The 26242-nt window shown below is 38.0% G+C and overlaps 1 protein-coding gene across 10 annotated transcripts in view; it reads right to left on the bottom strand.

Moving 5' to 3' along the window:
• ROBO2 (roundabout guidance receptor 2) overlaps positions 1–26242 on the bottom strand; it is a 557240-nt gene that overhangs the window by 11341 nt on the left and 519657 nt on the right. For 5 of the 10 annotated variants that reach the window (XM_016201743.2, XM_016201744.2, XM_016201747.2 and 2 more), the window contains 4 exons: positions 18208–18468; positions 14136–14344; positions 4890–5072; positions 2482–2655 (listed from right to left, as the gene is read on the bottom strand). In XM_016201743.2, coding sequence (XP_016057229.2) covers positions 2482–2655; positions 4890–5072; positions 14136–14344; positions 18208–18468 — 827 coding nt within the window. The remainder of the gene's footprint in view (positions 1–2481; positions 2656–4889; positions 5073–14135; positions 14345–18207; positions 18469–26242) is intronic. The other 5 variants (XM_016201746.2, XM_016201748.2, XM_087818099.1 and 2 more) reach the window with 1 other exon arrangement.

Here is a 26242-nt window from a genome sequence, read left to right as displayed (position 1 = left end):
TGATGCCATGTGACAAAGTTCTTCCCACAGAAATAAGAAAACTGATATGTTCTACTTGCTGGCTTGGCCATGGAACTCCCCATGTTCTGTCTCCTCTTTACTCAGAAACCATAAAGGTCCCCCATCTTGGAAATAATGGTATCCCAACACCAAAGGAGCACACATCCTTACTTACTACTTAGAGGAGAGCCACGTGGCCTTTACAAAAGCACTGTGTCTGTGAGAAACAAACTTTTCCTGTGCTGAGCCACTGAGGGGCAGAAGTTGTTTGGTAGAGCAGCTGGCAAAAATGACTGTTGGATATACTTATAAAACACGACTGTAAATAATGCAAACATTTCAGTGTGAAATGTCTATGCACTAAGTTCTACTAAACAGCAACCTTTCCAAAAAGAACACTTGGGTTTTATCTGCAAATATTATAAAAACATTACTGATACATGGATTTGTAGTACATACATGTTATTATATATACACTTGCTGTAAAATACTAATATCCTTAAGGATAATCTGTGAGGTACCATACAAAATAAACATCCTTGTATCATAACTAAAAGGTCTTTGGGTCAAACACTTGGGAAGACATGCAAGCCAACATTTCCTTTGCAGTATCACTACTCTCAAAAGTATTCACTATGAACACAAAATCCATAACCCCTTTTTGGAATGCTGGCAAATTTGAAAAGTTAGGAAGCTATTTGTTTCTTAGGAAGCTAAACAATGTGTTCACCACGCTTTAACTAGAAGATAGTTGGCTTTAACCAGACATTCTTAAAAAAGCTTGCAAGAAAAGTGTTCTAGGAAGAAAGAAGAGAGCTCTCTATTTTCTTGATTTATATATTACGTCCTTCCACATATTCTGGATATGATCTTCAAAGAATTTGAAAAAGCCACAGGAAAACATATACTTGGATTTTTTTTCTCTTTCCATAACATTCATAGCAGCAAAATGACACATTCTGAGATTTATCACCGGCATATCAGTGAGAGTCACCCTTCTTATTCAGAGGGAGTAAGATCAACACTACAGACTGCTTTGAGCACTCAACTAATCTTCAGAGCATCTGAGGCAGAAAGGCAGCGGTGAGCATTTTTCCTGACCACAGGGTGTCCATTTATAGAGAATCAAAATCTCAATTGTACGCTTACCTCAGATCCACAGAAACATTTCCCAATGAAATCAAAGTAAGGGGGATAGATAAGTAAACCTGAAAGCTCTTCGAACATGTTTGGCTTTAAAATCCTAACATTATAAGATGACAATAGAAAGCAGAAAAATGATTGCCAGACACCCCTTCCCCCACCCACACTAATAAAGAACAAATACTTCTTTTCCAACTAAGCCTCACCCTGCCCTATAGTGAATGCTGACGACTTGTCATAGCTTCTCAAAGCCTAGAGCAGGTTAGATTCACCCGTGGAGCTTAAAAAATGCCCATGACTGCTTTTCACCCCAGAACACAATTTACTATTGGCATTTAGTAAAACTATCTCAAGATAAAGTTTGTGTGCTTTTAGGGAGTAGTGTTGAGAAGAAAGAAATTTACCTTTGGGTCCAATGTTATACTAAGAGTAACAAATCTTACAAATTCCTTAGAATAACACTTAAAAATAAATATTTTTATTCCTATTTTTAAATACACGAGCATTAGGTTGAATATATGGGAAATAATTCCTGCTTTGCAGAGCTCATGAATTACTCATTATAGAACAAGGACATTTTCCATTGTGTTCCTTGAAACTAGAAGTGGTTAAGCAAATACTCAAAGATGTATGCTGTACATAAATAAGAGGGCTGAAATAGATCATCAAACTATGGTCCTCTGGAAAAATTCAGCCACTGCCTGTTTTGTTACTAAAGTCTATTGGAAATCAGTCATATCCATCCAGTAATTTTTTTCTTTGTCTGCACTGGCACATCGATGGCAGTGTTGAGTAGCTGTAACAGAAAACTATATGGCTTGCTAAAACCAAAAATATTTATTAACTGGACTTTTCAGAAAAAAAGTTTGGTGATCCATCAACTAGATGATCTATAGCATGCTTTTAGCCCTGGAATTCACAAAACTAAAAAACTCCTAAAACTCCTATAATCACAGTATTTTTCAGAAGTAAAATAACGCCGAAAATAGTTTAATATAGAAAATCTTTCAACAACATGGCAAGTTCACATGCTACTGATGTTTATTTTCCTAAGCTTAGAAGGGAATATTCACTATAAAGCATCAATGGATGATGCCAGAATGACAGAACAATCAACGTTGAAAAGCAGTATGGCATCTAGTTCTCTGGGCTTGGTAATATAGAAATAATTCCAGACTGTTGAAAAGAGGGCATTTTATTTAAACAAGACATATTGCCAGGTTTTCTGCCTGGTTATATAATGGGAATGCCTAACCTACCACAGCTACTTCAACCTAAATCAATGGCACAGAGCAGAGCTCTCCAGTGAGGAGACCAGAAAGACGGAGTCAAACCTACCATCTGTCAGCCCTTCCCTTCGGTGAGGCAACGCTGGCTGCTGGTCCATTCGCCCTCCCTTGTGTTTTTTAGTCGGCCTAGGCCTCTGACTTTGACTCAGGGCTGCACTGGTGCTACTGTCAGTAGAAAATGGGCTGGTTGGTCGAGGTCTTTGAGAGGAGGTAAAGGCTTTGCCTAAAAAAACAAAAATAAAGGGAATGGGGTATAGAGAATGTTATTTTAAGATGCTGATTCTGTCTGTCTTGTATTTCTGCTCTCTCTAACATGAAAACCTGCTTAGAGATGCCATTTGAAGATGCCAAATACTGGTGCATCTCCACAGAAAAATGTATGCCCTGATGCGTTTGTCTTGTGCAATTTTTAATAACCAACATACTACCCACTGAAAAAATTAAAACAAATGGGTATAAAACAAATCCACCAATCAAAAACTCAGTATTATGAGACTACATTTTATTTAACCTTGATAATCTTAGTAATATTTTCACAGATATCTGCAAATTCATGCAGCTTTTACTTCTTAAAATTAAAGAAGCTACTTCTGAAATAAATTAAGTACTGTCTTATTTGTTTAATCAAAGTTCACCCTTGGAGTCCCCAAAACTCTCCTTGAGTACAGAAAAATGTACTGTAGTAATTACATTTGAAATTTTACGTGGAAGGTCTGCTCAGACACATATATTAATTTGACCCCACCGCCCATACACACACAGGATGAATGTACCTCTTTTAGCAGAAACTCAATATCATTAGTGTATAGTACAGGACAGATAGCAGGTTAAAACCACCTTGTATATCCAAAGTGCAAGAGGTGTTTTCTGTGAATAATATTGTATCTGAGCAGACTCCAAATTCTCACTGAAAAATGAAATGTGCTATGTCTTTTTCTTGTGGCTTTGTGTACATGTGTAGGGAAATCTATTCTGGGAATAGGTTTGTGAATAAATTTTCAACATCTTTTAATTTTAATATCATGTTTGTTATGGTAGGAGAGGGTTGGTTTATGTGCATATATTCTCTTGTGCGTGTTTTCATTTCATACGAGATTATTGTATGAAATGTAGTTACATTTTCTTAAGTCAGTGTGACATAATATTGCTTAATGCTTTATTAGCTATTAGCTTACATGCAAGAAATGCACTTATGCCTTCTAATTTATTAGTTTCCTTGCACTTTCTCACTGCTCTGCTTATAGCTATGCCACAAAAACACTCAGGCAACATAAAGATTCTGACTTAATGCCTTATAAAGCAAGGAAATTCAAATAACAGTTATATTACAACATATTTTAGTCCAGATGCTATATAAAACATAAACCTCTGCAATGCTTGGAAAATCTTTTTCTTTTATTTGAAGATACCTAATGTGCACTCAAAGGAAATACTGATTATATATTGCAAAGACAATTTCCAAGACTCATTTTTATAACCTTAGAGTTTAGCGCAGGGTCAAAATCATTTTTACTTTATTATTTGGGTACTATTAACATTTCAAAAATGGATTTAGAATTTCATTAGTTTTTTTGTAAGGTAGCTAAGTTTAATTCATATATTAGAGCCTTATTATATATGCATTTAAGAAGTATAAGTCGTCATATAATAACATGCATCAGGCCAAAGTTATTTTGTTTCAGTAAAACAAATGATGATAAGTTACTGATCTGTTATTAGAGTGAACCCCACATTTATTTGGGGGAATGATCAGATGTATGAGAAGTTACATAATTGGTCTTTTATGTTATAACTGATTATTCTCAGAAGCCAAAATTAGACTATGTTAAATACCAACACACATGTAGTCATCATTTTTTTTTCAACTTGCAAATGCAGTGGGTGTATCTTTTATTAGCATCTTTTAAAACAAACGATAAGTTATTGGATTAGAATTTTAACAGCCAAATAACCAATAATACCATCAGCCATTTGAATTGCTAGACTGATAGCCTTGGGCCCATTCACCCCATGCTGAGAAAGCCTTCCCAGAAAATGCATTTACAGAAAGAAATGGGGCAAAGGAAAGTAATGAAGATAAAAGCTGAATAATTTTAATCACTGGGTACATTATTGATTCTGTGAGAATTTTGCAAAGTGTGAGTTATTGAAAATTTAATGGCAATCTTAGTTGCAGCTTTGCTGTAATATAAAAAGGAAGCATATTCCAATTAATCAGCAGAACCATGAAGGGAAAGGGAAATAAAGGATAGAAAGTGTTGAGTAGGAGCCTATTCTTGGCTCTGCAAAACTAGCATCAGAAGAGTTCTGGTAATTAAGCACCCAAACTATGGTCATGCATATTAAAGAAATCCTTTCAACCAGACTCACTGAGGAGAAAGGACAGAAGAAAAACAGCTCAGTGTCGAAAGAACAAGATTCTCTCATGCAAAGAGTGTTGACTTGGAGTCTACCAACCTGTTCTCGTAAGGCTGGTTCCCTCCAGCCTAAAGCCAGCTTTATCTGCTGCTGCCACCAGAGCTTGTGCAAAACTGCCGCTGGCAAAGATGGAGCCATCTGAGGAGCTACCTACACTAGATCTACGACTAGAAAAGTTACGATCCTCATCAGATGCAGAGCCCCATCCATTTACCATTGAACCTAAAAACAAATGTAGTTGTCTAGTGAGTGGCAGATATTGGAGAGCTCTTCTGTTCGTACACACTGTGCCAGTGAACAAACTGGCTGCCTCAACTCCTCAGTCTTTCTTGACATAAATCTGGTGTCATCATCGCTTCTTTAGCCACATGCAAGCATCATTCACGTTTTAAACATTCCTACTGTAGAAGAATGAAGCTTATTTAAAACCTGAATCTGTTGGCAACACATGAACAGAGCATGTTCTACATGGCTCCTTTCTTACATTGTTAAAATTATTACATAATCATTTTCCAAAAGAGAATTGTTATATATACTTTACAATTCAGAGAAGAACACTTTTGAATAACTAAGTTATAGTGTATTTAAAGTAACCGTATCAAGGAGTCAGTTGAAGAAATAGTGTACAAATATTTTGAATTTAATTTCGAACTCTAACAATAATTTGCCTGAAATCTACACTTGTACACTGTAGAAGGGCTGGAATTATTTCAAGATTTTAAAGTAAAAATTTAATTATGCAGGAAACAACAGCGAACATTCATAAACAAACAAACAAAAAAAGTACAAATAACAGCAGAACAAATAGACTTAGAGCATAAGAAAAATGAATCTTTGAAAAGTTCTATTAATTTCAAAGCCCAGTATGCTTTCTAATTAAGAACTTCCATTTTCTCTTTAATAATAATCTTTATTTTGGAAAGTTAACCATTATGAAGAATATCACTGGCATTAATAAGGATTCTTTGGCAAAATGCAACATGCAATAGAGGACAAAAATTAGCTTTATGTGTAAAGAGCTGAAAGATATGAATATACTGAGAAATAACTTTTATTCTTAACTTTTCATCAAGTCATTTACAATTTTATATAATTTACTTAAACTAAGTACATTGAAACCTGAATCTATTATATAATACAATTAATATCACAATAGTTATTTCAATTGATATACCATTAATTTATAACACAATAAAGTACCAAATGTTTATTCAATTTTTTTTAAAGAGAAGCACTAAAGTATTTATCAAAAACTAACTTAAGGTTTCTAAATATACCAAACGCACATTTACATAAAAGAATGTAAAGTGAAGTGCCATAGATTTTTCTGCTTTTCTCCCATATTTAGAAGACAAAAGTATAGTCAGGAGTGTTGCCATCATGAAGCATTTGTACTAGTCAAGGTGCCAGGAAGCAATCACAAGGGTCCATGCACTTTTGAGACAGAGAAAACAGAAAACGAAGGGATTAGAAGGACCTGAGAAATTAAAAGGGTGTCAAGTGTAGCAGGAAAGGACAGAGCTCTGATTCTATTTGCCAAAAGCACAGAGATGCACTTTTTACTTTCAAACCAATTCCCTTGACACAGGCCACTGAAAGGAAGCCAAGATAACGCCAGCAGCCGAGCCTCCTCCGAGAGGACCGTTTCTGAGCTCATAATCACAAGTCAAGGACCAGCGGCCCAAAAGGAAGGGAGAAATGATGCAATAGGCTTTGCAATAGAATGTTACAGCAGATAAGAAAATATCAGAGTGATACAGTCAGTGATCACAGAAGAGTATGAAACCCTAGACCCGAGGATAGTTCTGAGACCTGCGAAAGCTCAGGCCAGTCAGTCCCTCCTAGGTTGTTTTCTGTATTTCTAAATGTCTACTCAACATCTGCAAACACATCTGTGTCAGCTACTTGCAACTCACTCTCCAAACAAGCAGTTCTTTTCCTACATCTTCAATTTCATTCCCAATGCATTTCCTTCTAGTCCCTCCATCTTTATTGTCATCTGAATTAATTTTCAGAAACATTTATCACATAAGTGTGTCCCTCTATTCGCAGGCGTCCGAGTTTGCCAGAGCCACATCCAAACCCCAAATGAGGAGTGTGAGATGCTGCAGTGTCCAGCCCGGCCTCCCCTTCCAACCCCTCCCTCTCAGGGCCTTGCAGCCCGCTGCCTTGCCCACATAGCACACACCTCTGGACTGTGACGGACTCTATTAACCACTGGCAAACTTTAAAGTCCAAGTCAATGTCATCTCTTTTATCAGCTCACCTTCAACCCTGTCTAGAAGAGAATCAGTCTCTCTGCCTCCTGCGTTTTTCAAGCAGAGTTCCCACGGCAGCACATCAGATCCCTATCAATACAGCTTGTTGCACAGATCTGCTTCCTCTTCTGGACAGTGTCTCTTATTTATTCTTCTATCTCTTGTGCAGGAACGTTGCACAGTAGAAATTTCGATAAACATAGGGAATATTAAGTGAAATGTCTTCAGTGTTTTAATTATTCACTGTAAATGCTATATGTGATTCTACCCCATGTGTCACTTCCTATTGATAGCCTTATTTTAGCTCCAGAAAGAATGTGCTCATAAGAACTAGAAAAATTAAATAAGAAATACAATCTTAGTCAACTTTTGTCAGTTACTTAGACAATGGAGAAAGAAGTGATGCAATTACCCAAAAGAAGAAACTAAAAGATTAATTTATATGTATCTTGACTATGTTTTGATAACCTGAATATTGACATTTATTAATATCCTATTCAAGTTAAGACGATGACGCTACATTAAGTGGCAATTCACTTTTTCTTCGGACTTCTCTAAGAAACAGTTGTGTCTGTGTTTGTTTATTTGCTTTTTTTGGGGTCTATTTATGTTGGCTTGCTGCGTGGTTCTAGTCCGAAGGTTTAGCATTTTGACAAGTTTAGCCTCAGAGCCTGTAAACCTCAGGAAAGATCCTACCCCACAGCTGCCGCTAAAGAAAGGCCACGCTGTGAGATCTCAAGAGGAAGTTTAGCTTGACTTTCCAAGACACCCTGTTCATCTCCCTGCGATCCTCTCTATGAGGATTTCCAGGTACAAATTTGCCAAATTGGAAGCAGAGCAACTAGGTTCCTGCCTTTGTGTCCTTGCTCTGAATTGATCTCAACTGTTAGTGCTCCTTGCCACGCCCTCAGAAATTCCACTTATTCCTGCAGTTTTCCCTGGTGTTTTGTTTCCTTCCCTGGGAAGAGAGAGCAGCAGGGAAAACGTGGCTTCAAATGAGTGTTTGGGAATGTAGAAGGAGCACCAGCTACTTTTCCTTCCTTCCCTCTGAAAGAGCAAAGAAACCACATAGGTGACTTCAGAGTCAAGGGGATGTGAACCAGAGACCTGGCCATGGTGGGCAATTCACCTCCCTGTGCCTACCATACTTTCTCATTTTTCAGATTTAAACATCAAGAATGACTTAACGATTTATGTGAACTAGCACAAAAAAAGTGGAAGAAAAGGAAAACATTGATTCATGAATTAGCAAGTAAGCATTTTTGAGATCATCGTTTTTCTTTTATAAATGTTAATGTAAACATAAAAATGAAAATGACACTAGGCGAAACAGCTCAGGTGGAGCATGTGCACAAATTATAAGTAATCCATAGCAACCTGACATGTTATAGCCCCAAACATAATCAATACATATTTAAACTTTTAATGAAAAATAAATTTATGTCACATAGCGAAATTTATTTGTGTCTACATTTTCAATCTTTCCAAATTTCTCAGGTTTAAAATTGCTGAAAGGCAAAAAACAACCCTCAAATTTATTCTAGTTGTTAGAGAAGAACTGCATACAGGACATTAAGTTGTTGCTCAAATGTTAGTGAGCAGTAAAATACCATGATAAAGTGGCATCTTGCTGTGTCTCTATTACATCTCAGCACTAAAATTAATTTATGATCAGTCATCAATTCATTTACATGTCGTTTTATGCTAAATCCTTCCTTGTTGATAAATGCTTATCCTTAGATCCATTAGGCTAGAGTAAAGTCTATGCTTTATAATATGACCCTGCTAATTGTTGCATTACCATTTTTATGAGATACAAACACTGGGTATCCCCCATTTTTTTCAGCGATATTTAACCCAGAAAATCTTCCTAGTAAGTACAATCTATCTAACAATCTATTAAGTAAAATCTTCAGCTATAAGTGTCTTTGGACAGATCAATCCAAATATTAACCTCTGCCAAATGTAGAAAAACTTGTCTAATCCTTGGAAGCCCCTCTTTCACTCAAAGATATTGAATATGCTACAATTTCCGTCTATGTTTCTCAGAGAGAAAGATAGCTGTAATACATACGGAAAGTAAAATAAGCCATTAGAAAGTACCTTCCTTGGGACATTTCACACCTGTTAACTTGCTCCACTCAGACAAAAACAGAATAGATGACATCCCCCTTTTATCTGTTACATTTTGAAGTTCATATTTAATTTCTTTTATAATACATCGAAGCTGTGGAGGAAGTCTAAGAAAATGACTTCATTATTTTTAGCAATATTTCTGCCATTTCTCTAATGTTGAAATATTTTCCTAAAGTTCTTTGCAACAAAAGCAAGGAGTCAGGTCACACTTGTAAATGGCCAATTTTCTAAAAGCTGTGTGGTCCAGTAAGATGCTGAGGCTGCCAGGTTTTATTGATTTCAAAATGATCTGGTTTGGGAGTTCAAGTAAAAACCTCAAAAGACATAAAATACAGAAAATATAGAGTCACAATTTCCTTTCAGCTGCGGTATTTATGTGGGGCCCAGCGCGAAGGAAACTCTTTCTCCCTTCGACTTCCCAGCGCTCACTCTCAGCCTCACTCTCAGCCTCACTCTCTGTGACGGATCCGAGTCGGAACCTTGGCCCCAGGCTCAGGACGCTTTCCTCCTGCCTCCTCCCCGTTGCCTTCTGTTTCTTTTCTCCTGTGGTGGAGCCATTAAACTCAGGAAGCACTTACATTTGCCTCCCACCATGAAAATTATTGAAAGAAGTGCTGAAGGCTTCCCATCCTGTTACCCAAATGTGGGTTTGGCGTTTACGGAGAAATTTTTCAGGCCTACTCCTGAAGACAGAAACAATCCTATATGTGCACTTTCTAGCCAAGACAGTGTCATGTGCAGTGACCAAGGCATCTTTATACTTTCTACGACCAATTAGGCTTCAATTATAAGTGCAAAGTAAAATGAAAATGAGATTTCCTTTAAAAAAAAGTGCTGATAGAGTTAAATTTTGTTAGATTGAGTGACGATAATTGAACATAGCACTGAATATGGGAAGAATCAATAAAAGTTTTTTTCTAAAAAAATTAATGTTTTTGATCTTGATTAAGCATATAGGGGTAAAAACTAATGTTTACAGAGATAAAATTACATGTTGTATTTATTCATATGTGGAGATGAAAGAGAGAGAGACATGTTAAAGAATGGACTGGAAAATCGTTTTTCTCCTAAATGTGCCACATTCAGAGATTAGAAAAACTTGGGCGTTTTCAGAACAGGGATTATGCTAACTTATCTTTAGAGTAAGACTGATTGATTTGGAACCATCTTCTACCACTTATCAAGTGTGTGACATTGAAAAGGGCTTTATACCCCTCGGTGACCCAATTCCTTGTCTATAAAAAGAGAACAAATAGGGAAGGGAGTGGGGGAGGTAGAAGAGGGTAATGGGAGGGGAAGTGCTGATGGAAAGAGACTAGACTCAGTACAACATGCAGGTGAGGCATTAAAGAGCTGCGCTTGAAACCTATGTGATTCACCATTGGAACCCAGATAAATTCAGTAAGTATTTATGTATGTAGTTTATCGATTCTGAAAATAAGAGAATAAAAGTAAGGTTGTGATGATTAAATGAGTTAATATATCTTAAAACTTTAGAACAGGGATCAGCAAAGTTTTTAGAAAAAGTATCAGGTACTGAGTATTTTCGGCTTTGCCTTCTCTGTCATATGGTATTTGTTTTTGATTGATTCTTTTTTCTTATAGCCTTTTAAAAATCTAAGAAACATTCTTAGCTCACTAAGGCTCACACAAAAGACCAGACCACTGATTACAAGAGTGCCTTACACTTACTAAGGCTTATACATGTGTGAGTTATTATAACAATAATAATTATTATTAAATCTAAATTCTTAGCCAAGGGTTGGAAGAATTAGGCATTCGATAAATGTCTGTCTTGGGAATTTATAAATAATAGAACAATTTTGCAAATACCTTTTCCATTACTGAGTTTTACAGACTGAATGTTGGTATCCCTCTAAAATTCATATGTTCAAGCCCTAACCTGTAAGGTTATGGCACTTGAAGGTGGGGCCTTTGGAGGCAGTTAGGTTTAGAAGAAGTGAGGAGTGCTAGGTCATCATGATGGGACTAGTGACCTTACAGAAAGAGACCAGAGAGCTTGTTCTCTCTGCAACTGCCATTTGAGGATACAAAGGGAAGACAGCTGTCTGAAAATCATGAAGAGAGTTCTCTCTAGGAGCTCATTCTGCCATCACTTTGATCTTGGACTTCCCGGCCTCTTGAACTGTGAGAATAAATGTTTGCTGTTTAAGCCACCGAGTCCATGGTATTTTGTTACAGCAGCCTGACCAGGCTGACGCAGATGAGATATGGAACTACTGATATTTTCCATTTTTCCATTATGTTAAAATTTAAGAAGTTTCTTAGTTGTTATGAAAATATTTGAAATTAATATACTTATTTCTTTATATGGGCTCTATACCTTGTTAATTGCTGATATTCCTCAATGTGGCAGCTGTTGGAATGTAATATATCCAAGCAAAACTCTGAATAATTTCATGTACAGGTTTAGAAGCCCACCTCTATAGTATAATTGAAATATCACTTGATTAACTTTAGAATTTCAGGGAATGGAATATTACTGTTAGTCCTAATTAATAAAAATGATCATTAGTTTCATGAATATCTCTAACAGAAAACTCAGGTGGAAGTAATGACTAATTTACTCACACCACACACAAATTTAGAACTCAGTAATTTATGGTAAGATCAGAATCCTCTCCTAAATACCTATTGCCCACCTCACTTACCACCACTAATCGAGCCTTAAGTGTCTGAAGAAAACATAAACACATTAGACTAATATTCTTTAGCATGCGGATTTCTATAATATTTGGTCCTTACATACATTTACCTCGGGGTCATTGCCATGTGCACATAAATGCAGGCACACACACACACTCACACTCTAACACACTCACCACCCTAATGACACTCAAACACACCTACACACACTCACATGCACATTTTACATATAATCCTAAGCCCTATCTACATACTCACACACACACATGCATCTATACACACTCACACTCTCTATACACACATACTATTTTGAGAAAATATATTTACTTTTCTATTTAACTTATATTATACTTGTACCAGAGAAAGCAAATTAAATCTCTGATCACATGTTCTACATAAAGTTATTATTGTAGAGCCAAAAAGAAAGAAAGAAAGATGAAAGAAACAAGAAAGGTTCCTATTCGGCTAATTTTGTGTAGCTTGTGACTACTTTTGCTAAACAGATGTATTGTTCATTGAACAAATGCATCACAGAACTCATACCTAAACACCCAGAAGTTTTTATATATGGCTGTAATTAAGCAGTGGATTCAGTAGATTCAAGTAGGAAAACAGACTGCTTTCTTAGCTATAAAAGTTTCATTTGGAATGAACAGTATACTAAGCTACAAGAAGAAACACAAGTTGTTTTTAACTGCAGTCACATTAGATAGTCTAACACGTTACTAACAGGTGAGTATGTAAAAGTGAAAACGTCACTCTCCTGATTTATAGGTATATTTATCATCTTTGAAATTATAATATTTAATAAAAGAACTACATGGGCTACAGCTCACTTTTTTGTATTATTATTGCAATTCTCCACCTCATTCCTAACGGCAAAGAGTTCAGTGTCATTAGTGAGATATGCAAAAACATGCAGAACTTTACCCTGAAGGAGATCATGGTAGAAATTCAGGGTTGAACATAACAGTGTACTAATAAGTTAGCTCTCAGGATTCACAGACTTAAACTTGTGCTCTGCCACCTTCAGCTAGATCTGGATTTCAAATCCCAGCTGTATATCTGCGGCTCCTAAATTTTCATTAGCCTAGCAAGCAGACAGGCCCCAGGTAAGAAGAAGAACTGAACTGTGGGCTGATGCGTCACACATTCTGTAATTCAGGAAGGGATGTGGAGGGGACATCTAGGCACTCACGCTTCTCCATCACGTCAGAACGCAGACTTCATCAAGGTTCTTTGAACTCTAACACATAATGCAAAACCTGTGCAAACTGGGAAGCTGCTGGTGTGAAAACAAATGAAATGGGACTGTGATGCAATGCCTCCGATGAAGGACAGCATCAAGGTAAAGGCAGAAACGGGTAGTTTTCTGAGAAGACACAATGACATGCAGAGGCAAACTTACATTTTTAGGAGTTATGTCTTTATGGTCATGCAAGAGGCGTGTGTGTGGAGGGGGGGGCAAGAATGGATAGAAAGACTGAATGTTTACTTTTTTCCATAGTCATTGTGTATGTATTAGAATTTAAATTTTCCCAATAAAATGTGATAAATTCAAATCCTTAGAAATAAGTTGCAATACTGAGGTGCTCCTGCTGGAGCCCCAGCTGCGGCCTTCCACTCAGTGAACAGGGAAGAGGGAGCCAGAGGGTAGACAGGGACACCTTTGTGGGAGAGAAGCAGTTATTGGACCCAACACTATGAAATGCATAAGCGTGTGGTTTATCTCGCTCTCCAGTTTCTCCACTCTTTTAAAAATAATACCTGTGCAACCTTAGAAATACTTATTCTGAAGAGTTGCTTATTTTCATCAATGAATGATTTTACAGAGTAAAATATCAAGAAGAGTATTAAGATTGCATTCACTTTGTACTTTTGTTGTCCCTGTTAATACAAAATAGATCATTTCTAAAAGTCAAGGTTTTTATATAACAGACTTGGTTCTCCAGTGCAGTGAACTTTTCATGAAAGCCCTGGATATAATTGAGTTTTCTTTCATGTCTTTAAAGCTTTTTAAAATTCATGAAGTTTTCTTATCATTTTTGCAGCAAAGCAAAAATGTTTCCAAATCCTTTTTGAGTTTTGTGTTTAATATTAACCCATTTAAAATGTTACAGAGATAGATGGAGTGCAATGAATCTTACATAAGAAAGAATTTGATTTTTGATGCATTTTAGTGCTACAAATAGGCCAGTTATTCCTATTGAATCCGTTCTGTTACCTGTCACAGAGCTGTCCAGATTGTCCATACTGGATCCGGGTGTCTGCTCTAGCACTCTCAGGGGCCTGGGCGTCTCTAAAGTCTCCTCCTCTTCATCAGCATCATCATCATCTGGAACATCTGTTTCCAAGTCAGAAATCAAGGTTCCGGACATGTAACCTAATGGTGGAACCGGGGGCTGCGGAGGTTGATTATTGCTTTGAATGTGCCTAGAATTTAAATGGAGAAAAAATACATTTGTTAACACCCCACAAAACTGCAATTAGAATTAACCGTATGCGATGGTAACTAAGTTTCTCTTCTTGTGTTCCATTGATTATTTTGGGGCTCACAGTCCTTTCTTACATTTCAGCAGAGTCAATGGGCTACGACTTGCCAACCTGTACTATCACACTCTTCAGGTGGCATTTATGGGATGACACACAGGGAAAAAGAAGGCAGATCCAGCACTGTTTAGTATAAATAAATCTTCCAAAGGAGAATAGAAATATTTGTCACAAATAACTGTTTAAAGCTGACTGTGCTTTGGTTCAAAAAGAATATAATAATTTTGTTCCCAGCTTTGTATCAAAGTTCTACTCAACCTGTGTAACCTATGTGACCTGCTGACCCTCAGGAACAGAAGATGTCACATTAAGGCCTGGTACCAATCCCCCTGGCCCCAACCAAGCTTTCTTCCTGCATGATCCTCCAAGAATCAGGCTGACACCTGTTTTACTTTTAAACTGGTTTAGGGTACGAATGAGGACTTTGTGTTGTAGCTACTTATTTGTGCCTCTGTGTCACCCACCGAAGTCTTAGACTCCAGAAGGCAGAAGGGACTCATCTCAGCACCCCGAGCTCAGCACATACGGTGCTCAATAAACCCTTTGCAATGGAGAGTGACTTTATCCCAACCTTGTGAAGCAGATAGAACTCTCTTTTAGAATTTACTAAAGCGAAGTTCAATTTAAATGACTTGCTTCAAATCATGTGGTTAGTAAAATAGAGAGCCGGACACTGGGGTTCCCTCAGTTCACTTTGCACATATTTAAGAGTTTTTTCTAAGCAGTAAAATGCCAAACAAAAACACATTTCATTTCTTATCCTCATTAAAGAGTGAATATACCACATGTTTGGCCACATTAAGCATTCTGTGTGTTTTTTTGCTTTGAAACAAAGTATTTAAAAAACCTCTGCTATTTAAGGAAATGGAAAACAAGTGCTATATACATTTTTACTGTTAGTTTTTTATTTAAAGATACAAGATCATTTTTCTTTAATTTTTGCATTGTGAGGAAAAATATTTCACTCTTCTAGAGTTAATATTCCTCTCGCAAAAGCATTCTTGAATTTGTAGCCAACCCCAATGTTAACAAGATTCTAGGTCTTTCAATTAAAAACAAACACCACCTAATATATTAACTCCAGGAGCTACCTCAATATCATCAGGCCCACATCTTTAATTGAACAGATTGGGAATGTGAGGCCCCATGGTTATTAGTTCCTTAACTACTCTGACAAAAGTCTTGAGTGTGGATGACTACACCTTGCTGGAAGAGTGGCCTCGAATGCTGTTTGTGGATCAAAGATGAAGTGAGCCAAGTGATGAACAAGTGACTATAAGGTGATGTTTACACACACAACTCCCCCTCTAAGGGTGGGCCCCTTGGCTCTGGGAAGGACCAGACAGACCAACCCTCTATCCTACATCACTATTGACACCTTTTGATGGAACGGAGGTACACTGAGGGGTGAACAATACTCCCTGAGTTTGGCAGAATTGGGAGATACACTGAAATATGGAAAGAACTCATGTAACATTTTTAAACATCTCCTCCTGGCAGGCACTGTGCTGTTCACTTCAGGGGCCAACATGAGCAGAGTCCCTGGAGTTGAAGCCTGGGGGTTACTACTTTGTAAACGTTTCTCCTGGGGTGTTGATGTGCAGCCCAGATGGGGAGGTGCTTCCACTCCAGAAGGGCAAGTCCTGGGTGAGCACCTGGCATCTCATATCCCTGCCCAGGAGTCAGCAATGACATTCCGGAGGATTGTTGGCTGGAAGAAGCTAGATTCTTTACAAAGTACAATATAAGTGCAAACTCATTTAATTCTCACAAAAGCTGTGATGTGTATTAATAAACTTGTCCTTGCCTAAAGAGAAGGTAGGCCTTTGCCCTGTGCTCTGGGAAGGTAATTTCTAAGCACTAGCATGTTCTGTCTGATAAAAATGTCTTTGTTCCTTGGAGGCCTTAGGCTCCTCCAGAAAGTCTATCAATGAGACTTATGGTAGGGTCTTCGAGTCACAAGGGGTCAGCTTGCCGGCAGTCTGGAGGGGCTGGCGATCGAGGTCAGCCATGCAGGTGGTCAGCATGTCTGTGTGACAGAGCCCAGTAAAGACTGAACCCCAGGGCTCATGCGAGCTTCTCTGGTGGGCAATGCTCCTTCATATTGGTGCACACTGTTGCCAGGAAAGGAATGCTCTCCCTGACTCCCCTGGGAGGACAACTGGAAGTTCTGTCTTTGCAACTGTCCGGGACTCTATCCCATGCATCTTTTCTTGGCTAACTTTACTCCGCATATTTTCATTATAATACACTGTAACCCAGTGTAAGAGCTTCCTGTGAGCTCTGTGGTCTTTCTAGTGAACTCCTGAACCAGAGAATATTCTTGGGGGCTTATATATGAACCAATTACTATGACCAACATCATTTACAAACAGGGAACTGAAGCCCAGAAATGTTAGATAAGTTGCCCAGCGTCACACAGCTAGTAAGTGGCCATGGCAGTGGCCCCAGCCTGGCTACCCCCAGTGAAAACCACACTAAGCCATCAGAATATCCGGAATAGGGCCTAGGTATTGATATATGTAAGGCTGTCCAGGTGATTCCAAAATTCAGTCGGATTTGAGAACCCTGAGCTAGAACCTGTGCTTTAAGTAACTAAACTACAGAGCTTCAGAAGTTAACTTGAAGGAAATCTTCTGGCTTGTAAAGCAGCTGGCTTCAACTTAAAAGAGGGGTGTTTTATAAAGCAGTCTGATACAAAATAACACTTTAAAAATAGATAGTGTTTAATCTTTGCAAAAAAACCCATCTAATTGAGAAAAATATTCAAGAATATCTAAATCTAAGAAAAGAGACTGTTTCTAATAAGCTTTAAGTGAAATTCCTGGTTTTAGTACCTCTTTGTATATTTAACTGTGTTTTTAAAATAAATAGTTCCTTAATACAGTGAATAAAATGTATCTTATCAACTTACCCCAGTAGCCAAAACTATCAAAAAGAAGCAAATACTCTATCATAAGAATGTACTCTAACTTCAAGCACAAGGTATAAATCAAAAAGAGATAAACAAAGATATATCATCAAGATGTAATTTTTAGGAGTCAGACTTTTATGTTACTATTTGGGAGAAGAGAGAGCAAATGAGAAAAATAACTGTACAAAATAATGAGGATTGGTCCCAGTTGTATTGCTGTCATATTTTCCCAGGACACCTAAGTAGATTTCCATTTATACCTTCTGCAGGTTTATAGATTTATTAGAAAGAAAGCAATCGGGATGTGTAATTCATTCTGTGTTTTTAAATGCATTTACTGCTACTAATATTGTAATTTTTCCTTTCTCATTTAATTCGGCCCAAAGAAGGTCTTTTAATAACTGACACTGACCATAGGTGATTTACAGAAGCTTACTTTTATATATTCACAACCACGTGCAGAATTAATTATAGACACTTGAGAGAATCTGAGAGGAGACTTTTATCATGGTGTTGGAAGTGAGTCCAAGGATAAGCTAATTGAAGTTAAACTATAAATTAGAAAATACTCTGCTGTAGCCAAAAGCACTTCAGCCTGAAATTCAACAGATCTAACTTCTTGCTCCACTCACTCTCCCCAGCTCTGTGACTTTGGTCATATTATTTAGCATCTCGTGGGTCAATTCCTTATCTAGATAATTAAAAAGTTGCACAAAGGCCTTTCTAACCCCAGCTGTACAGTTCCACGAGAACCCTTGGGACTTTAACGGAAAGAACGTTTCCTTCCCCCATGTTTTGAAAGCCCGGGTCCCCGGCCCGCCGAGGGCATTACCATGTTTGCTTGGCTATGTCAAACTGGTAGGCCCTGGTCAGCTCGTCCAGGTGAGCCTGCAGCATGGGCTGCATCTCCTCGCGCGGGGAGGGCGTGAGCGTCGCCGTGGACTGCTGCCCGAAGGAGATGGCGGGGGACGAGGCCACCCCTCGGACAGGAGGTGTCGGGACGCGCTCATCGTCTTCTTCCAGCTCGTCTTCCATGCCCTGGTGCAAGTAGGTTTGTACCGGCAACGGCGGGCACCAGCTGTCACTGTCATAGCTGAAATTAAAGGAGACCAAAAAGCACATCAGAATATACACACGTGCACACGCGCAATTATACCGGCCGTAAGCAACAGCCACAGTGGTAACAGGGGTGTCTGAACTGTGCTCTCAGTTTATCTCCTCCTGATTCCCAGTTATTAGCGTTGCCACAGTAAATCTCCTGGCTGTTACCTTAATTTCTAATCATAATTACATCTGCTCTCTCCATATCTCAATTTATTCGTAAAGGATCTTATTACCGAATTGTTACCCCACAGTTATAAAAGGCAGGAACTTCCCAACAAAGTTACTCATGTGGAAAAAACAAACTGCTAATTAAAGACGATTAAATAATTGAGTGCTTGTAGATTTAACTACTTTCTTCCGTTCATCCCCTTGTACCAAGAGAATATGCCGATATTGATCGTCTGAGAGGAGCTTGAGAAACTTATTTACTCTTGTTCTAGATCTATGCCAACCTTTCAATCCATATGACATGTTAATCATTACGATTTTGTGCTACAAAATTATTCAATAGTCCTTTGATTCTCTTAATTTTCTTAGTAGAAACTCATGCCTCCCTATATTTCAACACCTAACAGCTATAAAACAGAAGTTCAAAACCTAACCCTATAAAATGTATATTTGAAAGAAAAATGACATATTTTAAAACAGCATGTTTTTTAGGGACTCTGGCCAGGGAATTATAAAATTAACTCTAAAAGTTTTACTTGTACCAGTAGCATTTCTGTTTACACCTCTTGTGTAGTATTATTATTTTCATAAATCAAATAGACCTTAATGTTCTTTTAAAAAGAGACATAAGATAGGATGACCGATACTAGATATAATTTTCCTATTCCTTCAACCTTAAATACTTTCCAAATCTTTCTTTTACATCTGACTGCTTCCTCCACATCACAGATCAGTCTCCTTTGGGTGTGAACTGTCCCATTGGGTCTCCTAGTCTTTGGGGATGTCACCTTCATGTCTTCTACACAAGCAAACAGATTATATTTCTAGAATCTTCATCCACATCACACTCATGCTTTAAATTATTCAGTGATTATCGCTAATATGAGAAAAAAGTTCAAATGCATTAGCAGGACCTAAACAACACTCTCCATCTGATCAGCTTATTGTAATAGTTTAATTTCCACGACACCAGCCTACTCGGTACTTTGTCTAAGCTATAAACTGGTATATGACTATTCTCCAACCATCTACCTGTAAGCTCCAGCTGTTCCTTCAAGGTTCAATTCAAACGTGAGCTTTGTGAAGCTTTCTCAGCCCCTCATATGGCATTGATCATAACTCCCTAATACTCATAGTGTGGCATTCCCCAAGGTATATTGAGATTATTTGTTTCATGTCTTTTTCCCCACTATGCTGTGAGATTCTTAAACTCAAGAACTCTCTAATTCCCAACTTCGCATTTCCAGCACTGATTACAGTGTCTTGCGTACGGAAGGCCTTCATGAAAGAAACTGAAAAGAGGGTGAGCTACACAGACGTGTGCACCTCGTCTTTAGCTCCCTTACTAGTGCTAACTCGAAAATGTCCAGAAGATTCTGGAATATTTGCCCTTAAGTGTCTTTTCACTTATTTTGTTTAAAACGGAATTTATCAAAAAGCCTACACAGAGGTTTACTTATCAAGCAATGAAAGGGCATAAGGAACATTAAATGCATATCACGAAGCGAAAGAAGCGAGTCTGAAAAGGCTGCACACTCTATGATTCCAACCGTATGACATTCTAGAAAAGGCAAAACTATGGAGACAGCAAGGAGTTCAGTGGTTGCCAGAGGTTAAGGGGAAGGAGAGAGGAACAGGCAGAGCACAGGACTTTTAGGGCAGTGAAGCTACTCCGTATGCTACCATGGTGGGGAAGAGATGTCACTGCACATTTGTTCAAAGCCACGGAATGTGCAACACCCAGAGTGAATCCTAATGGGTGATAATAATGCATCAAGGTACGTTCATCACCTTAACAAATGTACCACTTTGGTGCAAGACACTGATAGTAGCAGAGGCTCTGCAAAGGGGCGGGGGCAGGGAGTACACGAACAATCTGTGTTTTTTGTTCCATTTCACTGTTAATCTAAAACTGATCTAAAAAACAAAGTGTATTATAAAACCTGAATTTATCATCCTTTCACTCAACAGTCATGAGCCAGGTGACAGGCTTTATGCACAGAGCAAGGAATCCAACGGGGCAGACCGATATCAAGCAAATAATCAGCAATATCGAATACTTAGGAAGAGGGAGCAGGGAGGCTGGAACTAGGCTTGCGGTTGGGCAAGGCTAGCTGACTACTGGAAAAGAAGATGTTCTAAGTAACACATGTGCTGGTCTGGAGAAAGAGAAAAGGGAAAGTATTTGGGGAACTCAAATAGTTCTCTGACAGGCAAGAGCTGGCAGGTGAAGGTTGGCCCCCGACGGGCAGGAGAGGGAGAGATGAGCCAGGTCGCAAGGCCTCATCAGCTCCGACAGGGGGTTTGGACTTCTGCCTGTGGGTGATGGATAGCTACTGAGAGGTCCTTCACCGGGAATGAGATCACCTTTGGCTGCTCAGTTTTCCTCTCTTGTTGAAGCTACCTGAGTAATCCTCTGTCTCAATGTGTTGCAAACTGAAGACTTTGTCTCAGAAGCCCTGATTGGAATATTTGTTCAGAAATATCATCTATATTTTAGTATAATCAAGCACACTTTAATATGTTGCAAAAATTTTCCCACCTACTAGGAAATACATCGGTTAAAGTTGTATTCCCATTGACCGACAACTTAAAAACAACCTGGCTGAGGAAATCTATTGCTCTAAAACAATGCCACTGTTCCTGTTTGAAGAAAAAATTCTGGTGAGTGAAAAGTCTCTAACCCACTGTTCCATTTGGATTTCTTGCTTGTAGTTTCCCCACCCTCTAATGAATCCTGTGCACCACTTCAGAACTGGTCTATAAAAACCGAATTGTTTGAATAAAATATTCACTGCTCTTCATTCTTCTGCCTGTTAAATGTCTAAGTCTCAACCTACCTTTTCAGGTGATTTGTTTGGTGTTTGTTTTGTTTTTTTTGTTTTTGATTTTCAGCTTTTCAACAAGAATCTCTTGCTCAAAATAAATTGGTTTATTTTCTTCCTCTTTCGTACTTTTCCATCCTGGTACACTAGTTTAAAGAATTTAACTTATTTCAAATAAACTGCACTCCTCCAATTTCACCTTCCTTAATCTTAAAAACCCTTCAAGCTCCAGGATAAATCCTGCATCTTTTATAAAGATTTCCTTCATGTGGCCAACTAGCCCTGATATATTACTTTCTAAACTTGCACTGACAATATTTTTGCACATTTACTTGAAAATTGATTACAGATTGTCTTAGGCCATGCCCAATGCTGGATTCTTTAACTATTGTCTAACTTATTTTAGTATTTAAACTTTCACACATTAAGAGTATCTTTTTCTCAAGTATATTTATGCAACATTGAAGTTATGACACTGAATTATTCCTGTTTGGCCACCGTTGACATAATACCTTAAAAACTCTAGGTGATAAGCATATTTATTGATTTGAAAAATACATAAATTGCTTCATTAATAAAAAATGCTTAGGTCCTGGCCGGGTAGCTCAGTTGGTTGGAGCACCATCCCATGCACCAAAAAGGTCACGGGTTCGATTCCCAGTCAGGGCACATACCTGGGTTGCAGGTTCAATCCTGATCGGGGTGTGTACAGGAGGCAACCAATGGATGTTTCTCACATCGATGTTTCTCTCTGTCTCTGTCTCTCTCTCTCTCTCTCTCAAATCAATAAAAACATATCCTCAGATGAGCATTAAAACTATAATAACAAATAAACAAACAAATAAATAAAAATATAAATGCCTAGGTTTCTTTTCTATTTTTATCGTCACCCAAGGATATGTTTAGAGAGAGGAAGAAAGAGAGAGAACATAAGCAAAGCTGAGTCAAGTCCATGGATTCATGTGAGCTAGTGGTTTGTGCAAGATGTAGAAAACAGAGACAGAGGGAATAAAAGAAAGACTAGAGAGGAAGAACATAAGAGGAGAGACGAAGGAAACCTGGGCACGGAGCAGGTGGCATGGTGGGGGTCATTAGCTGCTGTCCCTCATCTCTGACGCAGTCCTGTGTTAATCCGTCCTACAACAACAACTACTTCGGTTTCATGCAATTTCTAACGATGGGCAAGAAAGTAACAGATGTCTCCATAAATGTTATGAAAAGCGTAGCTCTGTTTTTAGAGTTTTCTTCACATTTACAGATACATATCTTAGTTGAGCGCTGAAATTTCAGCAGTAACATCAAAAAGACTGTGAAAATGCTTCTACTGCCAGACAGAATTTCTCCTGGGCAACCTTTCCTGGAGGAGCTTTTGTTCCTTGACGTTGGCGGTGAAGTGAGGCATCATATTGTCTCGCCCGTGAACAATGAGAAAGATGACAACAAATCAGTGTTGCATGTGAACTGACTTGTTGAAGGCCAACTACAAATACCAAGTCCCCAATAAGAATACAATAAAGTTCAACACCCGCAAAAGCTTGCCGATCTTTAATTGCAGTAACAAAGCAGAGCATGTTTTCTACTGAACGATTACTAAATTCCTACTAGCATCATATGATTATATTAAAAGTACCTTATATTTATAGCAAAAAATGAATATATTTGACACTTTTTTGTCAAGTTGAGAGAGGCGTATTGATGAGAGAGAACATTCACCACTGTTGCTATGGCACTGGATGAACAGTTAAATACGTTCTCCATTTGGACAATGATTTGATACTTTTGATATTAGTACAGTGGGGGAAAATGACCCAAGAAGGGCTTGGGGAAAAATTGATAATATCCAACTTCTTAGAAACAATACTAAACATTATAATAAAAAAACAAGAGACAATCTTTCCAAGATTGTGATTATTCTCAGCTAGGCGTATCTCCAGAATCTAACCCTGTCCCTCCATCTCTTATTTTATTCGCTTATCGTTTTCATGATATTGGCCACCCTGCTGCAATATGCCATTCATTACGCCCAGCCTCCTGTCCTCCAGCGCATCACCCACACCTAGCGATCGGAATCCCTATATGACACGCGAGGTTTCAGAGTTGTCCTCAGGGCGCCTCTCAGATTCCCTCCGGCCTGTGCGTGTCTCAAGCTCACCAACCTCGAGCAGCAGCCGCCAGCTGTGGAAGGCCACAGACAGGCAGCCTGAATGAAACGCGGTGAGAACCGCTTAAGGAATGATGAAAAATAAAGGACAGGCAAGTAACCGTGACTAGGAAACGGCGGGGTTTACAAGGACTGGAAAGTACCAAAAGAAGACTAATGGGCTATGCTTTTATTATTTTTTTAAATTTTATTTCTTCTTCTTGAATTTCATATCTATTTTTTGCTTTTGGCTAGAACATTTTCTTTTCGCCTGCACAGCAAATGGCAACATTAGTAATAACATTTTGTTGTAGTCACTGGGTAGCGATCCATCCTGGTGCACAGGTTACTTTAGGTTAGGGCCTATGTCTCACCACCTTTGTCTCTTTTCCTTCTGACTCGGAGCCTGGCCCGCACCAACCACCTAATTCTGGGCATTGTTATTTGTAAATAGGTAATTCTAGATTCACCTCAAAACTCAACTTCTGTAGGATTGCCCCAGCCTTACCTGACGTATGTGATTATCCCTTTCTGTATGTAAATTATTATTGTATGCACATTGCTAATACAAAATAATGTGTGTGTGTGTGTGTGTGTGTGTGTGTGTGTGTCGTTTCCAGTCTCTATCTCCCTCTCTTATGAGCTCCCTAGATCACGGATTAGATCTTCCTTATTAATTTTGTATTCTTTTCTGTCATCTCTGTGGCTTTCCTTTTAACACAGAAACTAGCCCTTCTTATGTACCTAGAAAAAAAAGAGTGTTGAATAAATTCTGTATTATGATATGTTAAAAACAACAAACACAAAAACAATATATTGCCATAAGAAGTGCAATTGCAGACTCCTTGGTTGTTCAAAATAAAAAAGGTGAGTTCTAAAGTTTTTGTTTGTGTCTCAAGAAAACCTTAAACCTGCATAAATTTCAAATCAAGGCATATAAACAACCGTATAGAAGATCCCATCTGCAAAACAGCCAATGTCAACATCATGAGTACCAGAGTATAAATAGTCTAGGAAGCGTTCAAACACCTTGCCTTCTCAGTACTATAATGTTTCACATTAGGAAAAACAAAACTTTAAAGACTAAAACAGGAAATGGAAAAAGCCTTTCCAAATCTGCTCATTTTAATTTATTCTTGTCATACTGGCTTTAAATATTTTTTTCATTACAAACAATTGAAATAAAAATTTTCAAGTGTTAGTCTTTAAAAAACTGAATCCAAAATATAAGGAAATTGAATTTTGCTATCAGTTTACTGACAGGTTAAGACTTAACGGCTATTTTTTGTTAAGAGTAATAAACTTTTTAAACTGAAGATTTCTAAGCCCTGAAAGTAATATTTTCTTGTGGAATAATATATCTTGTTTTTCTCTGCCCAGGATTCATGTAACATTAACACATTTATATTACCAATATGAATTACATAAGATCATAGGCAGAATCTTGTATTTAAGTCAGAGAAAAGGGGTGTGCTCTTAATTTCTTATTTCAAATGTGAACTTATTTTTTAAAAGTAAAATAATAATATGTTATATATGGGAGCCATAATTTCATAGAAGTGAATGAAGTGCTTTGGAGGGAAAGATATATAAAAAAATATAGAAATATGCATATGTATATATATGCCTATCTATGTATTTATATATCTGTGTATATAATGCACATATAGTATACGCAGTATACATATGTATGTGTATATGTATTACATAACTGGAAGAAAAAGCAAATAGGTCTTTTGATGGATACAAAGTTTGTGACAGAGCAAAATTAATCTGGAGACTTCAAAGACAAGACAGCAGCTATGTAAAAAGAAAGAAATAAGGAGGAAAAATGTATAAGCATGTGCATCTGATCTTAATGTGAAACAAGACAGAAAATAGACCATTATTCAAATAAACTGAATTTTAATATCTAATTAAAAGTTTAATATTAGTATTTTTATCTAAAAACTTCTAAATAAAGAAAAACTTAGAAAAAGAGAAACTGTCTTTATTCCGTACTGTTCAGTTTTATCCAAAAACAATGGTGACCTTGGAAACTGAGGAAGACAGAGCGGTTACCAGTGTTAAAAAGAAAAAGGGACCGAGTATGTTTCCTCTGACTCGCTATTTGTTTTTGGGTTAGAGAATCAAACGTCTCCGTGTCTTTCTGCTTTACAATCTATTAACACGACGACTAACAGAACAAAACAAACTAACTCTTGTGAGATGTTTAGGAAAAAAATAAGGAAACTGGTCGCATTTAAAGGCCCTCAAAGGACTTTTTCTTACTTAAAAAGGTTTTGTGACAGCGCATGCCTGTCTTTTATTGTCCAAGCCCCCAAATTCCCATCAAGGCTGGTGATTAAAGTTCTGCCGAGCGGCCAGGTCTCTACAATTATCCCATTGTGACCGAGCTCCCCCGCGGGCGCCCTGTTACGGCCAGACACCGAGTCATTAGAGAGCTGCGAGGGATGATGAAGGAGGTTATTTTAATTCCCTTTCGGCCCTTCTCAGGAGTGGCTCTTTAGTTCACAGAGCTGTGGGTACTTGCTTTCAAACTAACAGACAATATTATAAATGGAGGTTGCATTATCATGATTGCAGACAATCTAAGGCACTTGATGCCGAGGAGTCCAGGCCTCAGTATG

Source organism: Miniopterus natalensis, chromosome 6 (genome assembly GCF_054644295.1).
Source record: "Miniopterus natalensis isolate mMinNat1 chromosome 6, mMinNat1.hap1, whole genome shotgun sequence".
NCBI lineage: Eukaryota > Metazoa > Chordata > Mammalia > Chiroptera > Miniopteridae > Miniopterus > Miniopterus natalensis.
This window is presented reverse-complemented; position numbering and strand designations above follow the sequence as displayed.